We start from the raw sequence: 10027 nt of genomic DNA on the forward strand, positions 1-10027 counted from the left end.
TTTTTTTTTTTTTTTTTTTTTTTTTTTTGGGCACCGGGGATTGAACTCAGGCCCTTGTGCTTGCCAGGCAAGCGTTTATTCTACTGAGCCATCTCCCCGGCTCCAAACATGTCAATTTTTATACTGAATTAAAGGAGTTTTAATTCCTCTCCCCCAAAATTCTTGTTTATCCTGAGAAGGTAATCTTATTTGGTAGCAGGGTTTAGCAGATATGTTATTACGGTAATGACTGAGATGTGATAAAGTCACATTAAAATAAGCCATAAATTCAATATAAAAGTCTGGCAGAAAGGCACTGCAGAGGTGAAGGCAGCACCTGAAATGATGTCTGTATGAGTCAAGACACTGGGAAGCTTGCCAGCAACTGCCTAGAGGCTGCCCAAGTGGGAGCTCCTCGCCCAGGTTCTCCAGAAGGGACAGCTCCATTCATACGCTGATTCTGGACCTTAGGTTTCTTCAAACGTATGAGAACAAGAACCTCTGCTGTTTTAATTCAGCTCGTGTGGCAATTTCTCTATCATTGCCAGGAAGCTAACATCCCCAGAAAAGAAAGCAGGTATGAGATGTTCAAGGTGAACAGTCAGCACAGGGCGAAGCACACACCATAATCCTCCTGGTACTGCCACTGAAGTGCAGAAGAGGAAAAAAAGTTGCCAGCTATTCCTCAGACAGAAGACTAATGCCTAGAATATATAAAGACTTCAAAAAAAGAAATCATACCCTAACCAAAAATTGACAAGTGAAATGAACAGACATTTCTCAGAATCTATCAGAAACTGTTGTCTCTAGAAATTAAAAAAAAAAAAAAATACTAGAATTCCACCTTGTTCCAAAAAGTTTGATTGTCATAAAGAAATCAGAGAACAACAAGTACTGGCCAGGTTGTGAAGAAAAGGAACCTTCTACACCGTTGGTGGGAGTGTGAACTGGTATAACCACTATGTGAATCAGTGCGGTGATTCCTCAAAAACCTAAAACTAGAAATTTCATTTGACCTAGCTATTCCCATTCTGGGTATTTTCTCAAATGTGATTATAGTGATACAAGCAAACCCATACTTATATCAACACAAATCCTCATAGCTAAATCTTGGATGCTTACAAGTTCATCAACAGATAAATGGATAAAGAAAAGGTGGTGTTTATATACCATGGAGTACTAGTCTGCCATAAAGATAAATTTGAGTTATACATAGGCAAATGGATGCACCTTGATACCATAGTATTAACTGAAATAAATACACCAGACACATAAAATTAAATATCACATGGTTTCTCTTATACAAGAAATTCCTCCAAAAAGTAAAGAACAAAATAGAGGATAGATAAGAAGGACATAGAACTTTCCCATATAGGAAGGAGATTAAAAGATGAAGGGAAGAGAGGTCAAAAGTAAGAATAAAGATGTGTCATGTACATGTGCCAACTCACCATACGGAATATAATCATTATGTATTAGAAATACATACTAATCAAAAATACTAAAATACACAGAGAAAAAGTAAACTTCCTCTTCTTAGTATAAGAATAAATAAGCAGGGAACCTAAAGTGCAAATTACATGTGTTTCTTCATTTGAGAACATCAGTATTTGAAGTGCAAAGTCAATTTCCAAGACAGACTGAAACTTTTACATATATAATAAGTCAATAACACAGAGTCTTAGGTGGTAAATTACATCTACTTAGCTAAGCTGGAACACATTAAAATGTAAATTTTATAACATTAGTTAAATAGTATCTTTTGTTGTGACTGGGCATGGTTACTGAATAATAATTTGTAAGCTATGTTATTACATGCAAGATAAAAATTTCTGGTAAGTACTAAGATACACAAAGCTGTAAGCTCTAAATGCTCAAAAATCAAAGAACTAAATTTTAAGAAAATGCTTCTCATGACCGGCCAAGCCTAGACATAGCTGCCAAGTAACAGGAAACATGGGGTATACAAGAATACATTAAGTGACTATAAAAGAAACAATCAGCCAAATGCAGAAAAACTTAAGAGACTTTAAAACATATGATACCCATATCTAATACATCAGGTTCTGGCTTGGATAAATTCCCTAAAAAGGGTAAGTGAAGATAAACTGGTATGAACTGAGATGAAATTATATTGAAATAGGTGAGGAAAACTGACTAGAAACAAAGAGCTGAAAAAATACTGTATACAATGTTACTTTTACCTTGGTTTAAAAATATAGACTGCCAGGGTTTGGGAGATAGCTCAGGTCTAAGCGCCTACCTGGCAAGCGCAAGGACCCAAGTTCAATTCCTAGTACCACATACTGTGCTAGCCCCAGGACCCTGGGTGTGCCATGCCTGCCCCAAAACCAGTCGTGGTGGCACATGCCTGTAATTCCAGTGCTAGGGAAGCTGATATGAGTCTGAGCTACATAGTGAGACCCTGTGCCAAATTAATTAATTAATGTTTTTTTAAAAATAAAAATAGGCATGGTAGCACATGTCTGTAATCCCAATACATGGAAGGCTGAGGCAGGAGGATTGCGATTAGTTCAAAGTCGGTATGAGATATATAGTGAGTTTAAAGCCAACCTAAACTACAGAGGGACTCCCTGTCACTAAATAAACTGGTTAATTAATTTACACAATTTATATGTGAATATGTATACATTTAGGCAAACAAAAAAGATCAGATAAAAAATGTACTAATGTTAAGACTGACTTCTCAATGACAAGGATGTGATGTTTTATTTTTGTTTTCATTTTTCTAGTCTGTATTTTCTAACATTCTGAACATGTATCTTAAAATAAAAGATTATTTAAAATGAAAAGATGTCAAAAATTGCTTAGGACCCAAATAAAGATGATTTTTAATTACTACCAATTTAACCTTGTGAGACATTTTGTTCTATTTTAATTTTTTAAAAATTCTAGCAATAAATAGAAATACTACCACCAGATTTAGTAAAAATCAACCCTAACAGACTGAGAAATACACATGGTTCTTCCATAGGCAAAGACAATCCAGTTAATCAATAATCAATTTGAAGGGGCCGGGGAGATGGCTCAGTGGAATAAGTGCTTCCCTGGCAAGCGCAAAGGCCTGAGTTCAATCCCTGGTCCCGCCAAAAAAAAAAAAAATCAATTTGAGTGTACATCTTCATAAAAGCCAATAAACAAAACAACAAGCATGTAAAATAAGTCAAGAATGTAAACTAACTCAGTTGTGTTCCAAATTTTCTAATCAAAGAGATTATGGGGCCACAGAGGAAAGTGATCGATGATGTAGTGTTCCTCAGGAGAGCTACATGGAGAGAAAACATTCTCTCAGGCTTTCACAGAGAGCACATTGGTCAAGCAACGGCCGTGACTCATCCACATGACTGACACTGACAAAGGATCTACAAAGTGTGGTACAGGATTTCAGGGTAAATCCTGAGGAGATGTGGCTGACCTTGTCAGATACAAAAGTTACATTTCTTGTTATACTGGTCTTGCTTTATCTTGGTCTTAATCATCCAGCGTAAGTATAAAAATGAGGTATAAAAGGTAAAGCCATATTAATATGCTGAGCTGTAAAAGGCTCAAGTCAACAACTTCTGACATTTCCAGTCCTACGGAAAACCCACTACTATTATGGACTGCTGGACTATATTGGAATATTTTGCTGAATTCATGCACCTACAATATTTAAATGGCAATGGAATACCCATCTCTGACAAAACTAAACAAAAAAAAAGGGATACAAATGAAGGACCATTTTGTATATGCATATTCAAAATAGGACAGATATACAGCTACTTTCTCTTAATTCAATGAATAGACTTGTACTAATAGTTATTTGTGGACAGGATATCATGTCTGCATCTTGTACTATGAATAACCACTAAGAAGACAACAATATGCAATGTATTAATTATTGAAACTGTCCTACTAATCAGTTTTGAAACTGTCTCATTGCCATTTGATTCTCAATAAAATTATTAAAAAAAAAAAAAAGATGGATAAGGCAATGGTCCTAAGAACTTCCATCAAGTTTTAAAAATAGCAGTTAATGGGTAGAATTCTCACCCTAACTCTATATGCTGGTATCTGTCAACTGAGCAACTACATTGAGGTCAGCAATGTATAATCGAAACCATGCTTGAAATACCTGTCATTTTGGTCTTCCACATTTGTACTGTTTCCAATGTCATATCAATTAGTACTTTACTCTCATTCAAGTGTATTTTTGGAAAGGTAATAAAAGAAAATGAGAGACAAGAACAAAAATTTAAGACTTCTTGAAAGTATGTCATAATATTCAATCATATGTCCCATCTTGTATAACTATATCTGTTAATCTGAGCAACAGATTTGATGATAAAAATAGATAATATATCAATCACTGTGAATCAGCTATTCTCATTTTGAAAATCTGTGACATATGTATTGTTATATGTTACTCTGTTTCTGTCTTTGATTTTGTTTTTCTTGCTCTTGCTTTTTACTCTTCAAAATAAAAGAAAATTTTAATAATAATAATAAAAAAGAAAGTAAACTAAGTCCATTAGGCCAGCAAGTATCAAACCAGCTATTTGCATCAAAGTCTAATTCTTACATACCTGGAAACACTGAAAGCTAAAATACATTTAAGCATTACACCCCAGACATTATGAATTATTTTTCATAAATGCTTTAACATACTGCAGCATTCCTGCTCTGAAGCAAGGGCTTTGTGTTTCTAATTAAGAGTCTGTGGTCTGGATCCATGGTGTAGGGCTTCTTCCTTCTGTCAGTATTTTCCTTCTGTTCATCATCAGAGTCATAGAAATTCTTTTCACTGTGCTCTAGGCCATCATTCTGCAAGGAAAAAATCCAACACCAACATTAGTTCAGATCTTTTTACTGCGGATTGAACTCAGGACTCTGTGCTTATTCCACTGAGCTATCTTACCAGCCCTAATTCAGATCTTGAAAAGCCCAAATTCTATAGTCAAGAAAAAATGTTGATTTAAACATCTGCAATAACATTTTATTCTTGGGGCAACTTAAAACCACTACACATGTAGGCATGGAATGAAGACCTTGATTTTTCTCATGTTATAACACAGTAACCACCGTTGCATGCTATAAATGTTTCCACTGTATCACATAACAAATCAGTGAATATTAAATCCCCACAAAATACCCATGGTTGTTAAAAAAAGAATTAGATTCTAAAAAGATCTATAAGAATAACTAGAACCTGAAAACTATTTCCATAAATGTCAGTCACTCTTTAGATCAAAGAGGAGAAAGTGGACTTTCCTTTGAATAGTAACACAATATAAGTTATAATAAAACTTGAAAGGTAAAAACTAGTGATTAAGTCAGTCCCTGAATTGTCAGGAAAAACCTCAATTTAGGACATATGATTCACAGGGATTGATCCTAAAGTTTTGTTCTGAATTTGTTATTATTTTTGCCGATAGACATTTGTTTTGCCCCAAAATGCACCAGCAAAATGCACACCCAGAGTGTAAACCTGCAGCCTGTCTTTTCGTTCCTTCACTTTTAAATGTTATAACTAAAGCAAAAAATAAAGTAAGTATTGTTACCTATATACATTAACTATTTATAGCCAGAGACAATTCCTCTTTTCTCAAAAAAGGAGAAAAAAAGATGAGTCACGGGCTGGACAGTCCTCTACAGCTAGAATGTGTTAGCAAGAATCTGAAACATTTAATAGCTTTTTTCATCTTACTTGCCTTTTGCAGTTTTAATAATAAAAGTTCATCTGAGGCTCATAAATATTAAAAGAAAATTCCAGAAAGAAATAACTTATAATTTTTGAGCTGTGTGTCATTCCTTGCAGCACAATAAAACTGTGGACCATGCAACTCTACCTAGCCAGGTTCAGCACATCCACTACCACTCGCAGGTCACAGTCACCTAGGGGCCACCCCAGTTATCAGACCAACCATCACAGTACTGCACACTGCCTATGTTAAAGTAACCTTTATTTTACCTCTTCATAATTCCAAAGTACAAGAATAGTGATGCTAGCAATTCAGAGATGACAGACAGTTTCTACCAAGTAAAAACGCCAAAGTTTGCAACAGAGTAAACAAAGAAAAATAATTTTATGCTGAATGCCAAGAACTATAGTTATTGTTAATCTCTTACTATCTAATTTATATTTAAACTGTGACATACATGTGTACATATAAAAAGGAGGATGGTGGTATTTCAGTGCTATCTGCAGTTTCAGGCATGTACAGGGTCTTCAAACACATCCTGTTGGGATCATAATGAGGGACTGCTATACAGCATAGATAAAATGAACAAAGGAAAGGCATCATGTCCGAGGCAGAGCAGAGGAGAGTAGTAACTTCATCACATTACATAGACTAGTCCTCTAGTTCATTATTTAGAACTTTTCCATTTCTTATTTTCAGACTACAGTTAACTGTGAATCACTGAAATGTCAAAAAATGAAATCATAGCTGAGCAAAGTATTGTACTCTTTGATTCTGGGAAGAAGGGACAGATGTGCTTTTCCATTTCCATCCACTGAGTACAACTAGAAATATAACTACCATAAGAGTCCGAACAGTAAAGGGAAGAAGACTGGACATGGTCCTCAGGACCCCTGAACAATACAGCAGGACATTTCTTGGTTTTTCTATTTTACCTCACGCACCCAAGTACTGCAGAAGCTGGCAATAAAGACCAGTTACCTCAACTACTTGCCCACCCAGCCTGCGCTCTCTAGCCAAATGAGTAACAAAAGGACAATCTAGCACAACAGAAAACCTAGAAATAATTACTCACATACACCCAGCATAAGAGAAAAGCACTTCAGCTCCACCCCAGCCTCACCAGGGAAAGTTGAGATGGTGACCTCAGACCTCTACCCTTACTAGAATGTAATGACTGTTATAAAAACCTAGGGTGGGACCAGGATTTTCATCCCTGCTGGGAGTTAACAAAGAATCCTCAGTGCTAGTAGAGAACTACGAAGCCAACAAGGTGACAATATTGCTGCTCGAAGCCAACAAGGTGACCATATCGCTGCTCATGGTGATGGCATCTAGGTTACCCAGAGATACAGCACCATACTGAGTGAGAACAAGGGCAACCTCTCCACCACCACTGCAGTGTTGCTGGAGAACACATGCAACGCAGTAATAAAGGGCTTTTATCCCTCCAGTAAAAGGACTTAATAGAACAAGAAATTCCAGACTTCCCTATGGTACCAAGTAACACAACCCTGAGTTATCAGTGTAAGCACAGTGGCGAATGTGGACTTGTACCATGAACTAGTAGTAATGAAATGGCACCTGGTATGTGTGCCTGCACACACACATAGAGCTGAAGTGGTGTCAAAGCTGTAAGGAAAGATAACTTAGGCCATTTATAGGAAAGTGGATGCACCTTGAGACTATAGTATTAGTTGAGATAACAGCACACGTACAAACTTCAGAGGGTCTCTGCTGTGAGAAACCCAAAGAATAGAGAGCAAAATAAGAGAGAAGAGAATAATAAGTAAGGACACTGATCTTTCTCAAGTAGAAAAAGGATCAAAAGAAGAAGGGAGCATAAAGGAAGGGGATGAAAAGAGGAATCTGGAAGTGATATGTATAGGTACTAATCACACATGGAATTTATACACAGATTGTAAGCATATACAAAGAAAGAAGGGGACCAAGAGATAGGTAGAGGAGGAAGGGGAAAAAAACGGAATAAAAAAAGGAATTCTCTATGATGAATGTGATCATTATGTATATCTAAAATGTACAAATAAAATCTGATTTATTTTCTTTCTTTCTTTCTTTCTTTCTTTCTTTCTTTCTTTCTTTCTTTCTTTCTTTTTTTTCAGAACCAGGCATTGAACTCAAGCCCTTGCACTTGCCAGGGAAGCACTTATTCTACTGAGCCATCTTCCTGGCCCCAAGGCAGAAGGATTTTTTTTTTTTTTCTCCCAATGCCTTCAGGGCAGGTTTGGCTGGCTTGAGTTGTGGGGATCGAACCACAGCAACCTGAGCCTGACTGCTTGGTTGAAGCAGCCACTTAAAGAACTGAGCTAAGGGGTAGCCCCCCTGATTTTCAAAAAGGAACTGATACGTATTATTACATGTATCAACTTCCCAAGGTAGATAAACATTACTTATTACATTCACGTACTAATAAAATTTTTTAAAAGATGTGTTATCCACATATACCATACCACACAAAGAGTGTAAACATGTACTACAAACATGTACTGATAAGAAAATGAAAAGAAAAAAGAAAGGCATTCTGGAGATACAGTCTGAAATTAATCAATTATCACTGAACTATGCAATTGAAAATGGTTCACACAGTAAACTTTATATATATTTTACCATACTAAGAAGGAAAGAGCCAGTATCACTAGTAGAAAAAAAAGATTGCAAGTGAACCTAAATTATCATACAACTTAATAAAATTATAAAAAAAATTAAATGACTTAAAAGCAATTTGTATGTATTTACACACTCATAAGAATGAGGGACTAGGGCTGGCGGTAGAGCTCAGCAGACTAAGCACTAGCTTAGGTAAGTGCAGGGGTCAGGGTTTGATCTCTGGCACCACATGCCCCACCAGCCTTGCCCCTGGGCATGCTGAACCAGCAATGGAGTCCACGTGGTGGTGCACGCCTGTAATCCCAGAACTAGGGAGGCAGAAATCAGAAGGATATGAGTCTGAGCTGTGTAGTGAGACCATACACACGCGTTTGCACACGTGTACACACACACATACACACAAAACCTTAAAAAAAAAGAATGAAGGGAATAATCTACTCAAATGGTTTAGATTAATATTAATTATTTTTCCCTTGCTACATTCTTTCAGATAACATATAATCTTTACTTAAATCTTGATATGAGTGTTCCTGGAAAACACCTTTCAAGTGCAATTTTTAGGTCTCTTACGAAAAAAAAAAATCCTAATTGTTTGTTTGTTAATTTATTTTTGTATTTTAGGGAAGGGTCTATCTCACTACTAGATTGGACACATAGTGATCCACCTGTTTACTTCCTCCCAAGATCTGGGGTTACAGGCCCACACCACCATGCCCAGTCTCAACCCAGTCTCACCATGCCTGGTCTCAACTGGGGGCAGGGGCTCATATACATGCCTAATTGTATTTTAAATCCATTATAAAAATATTTTACAAAATTATCCAAAGAGAAAATTTTTTTTTCCCTTGGCGGAACTGGAGATTGAACTCAGGCCCTTGCGCCTGCCAGGGAAGCGCTTAATCCACTGAGCCATCTCCCCGGCTCCCAGAGAATTTAAACTCTATAAAAAAAAAATACTAGAATAATAACTATCGTCAAAATTAAACCAGAAATTACATCATTATCTTGTTGTAAATATACAATGCAAAGTAAATTACTTTTCCCACAGTGTTTACAAAATACTTAAAAAAAAAAAAAAAGCCTATAGTTAGACACACTTTTATATCAAACCAGACTGACTGTTCCCTTAAGGAGCTCCAAGCCCAAGTAGTTCAATGGCCTGCATCAGTAAGACCACAAAGTCTGCAGAAGCAAGTGCATACCCACTTCATCACTATAATCTAATCACACACCCAACAACTTAAAGGTAACTTTAAATCAAACAAATACTCAAATTTTACCTGAAAATGATGTATGATAAAAACACAGCACTATACCTAGCAAATAAAACTCACATATTCATAAAAGCTGCTTTTAATAAGTATTTACTCATTCCATTTCTTCTTCATTGTTCATTAGTGTATTTTATCAGAGCTAAATTTTATCACACAAATGTTTAGGATTATATTAGTAATTTTAGTAAAAAAAATTTCAATGACTAATTTTCTTTCATTAGTACCTCTCACACAGAGTGAAAGATATGTAGCTATTAAGAAAATTTCTATAAATTCATATTACATAAATTATAATTTTCTAAAATAAAAGGGATAATTTAAAATAACATCTTTATAATTTTTAACAATCAGACTGAGACAACAAAACTGAAGAACATGTTGCTTATAGCTAAAACTACTGATGTATATTATTCACTAAGAACCTACTCCCTCCTTAAAAGTTCT

The 10027-nt window shown here is 35.9% G+C and overlaps 1 protein-coding gene across 1 annotated transcript in view; it reads right to left on the bottom strand.

Moving 5' to 3' along the window:
• Window positions 1–10027, bottom strand: part of Ap3b1 (adaptor related protein complex 3 beta 1 subunit) — a 294655-nt gene that overhangs the window by 147992 nt on the left and 136636 nt on the right. The window contains exon 8 of the mRNA XM_004645731.2: window positions 4648–4803. Coding sequence (XP_004645788.1) covers window positions 4648–4803 — 156 coding nt within the window. The remainder of the gene's footprint in view (window positions 1–4647; window positions 4804–10027) is intronic.

The sequence above is a fragment of the Octodon degus genome, unplaced genomic scaffold, assembly GCF_000260255.1.
Source record: "Octodon degus isolate 3935 unplaced genomic scaffold, OctDeg1.0 scaffold00238, whole genome shotgun sequence".
Lineage (NCBI taxonomy): Eukaryota > Metazoa > Chordata > Mammalia > Rodentia > Octodontidae > Octodon > Octodon degus.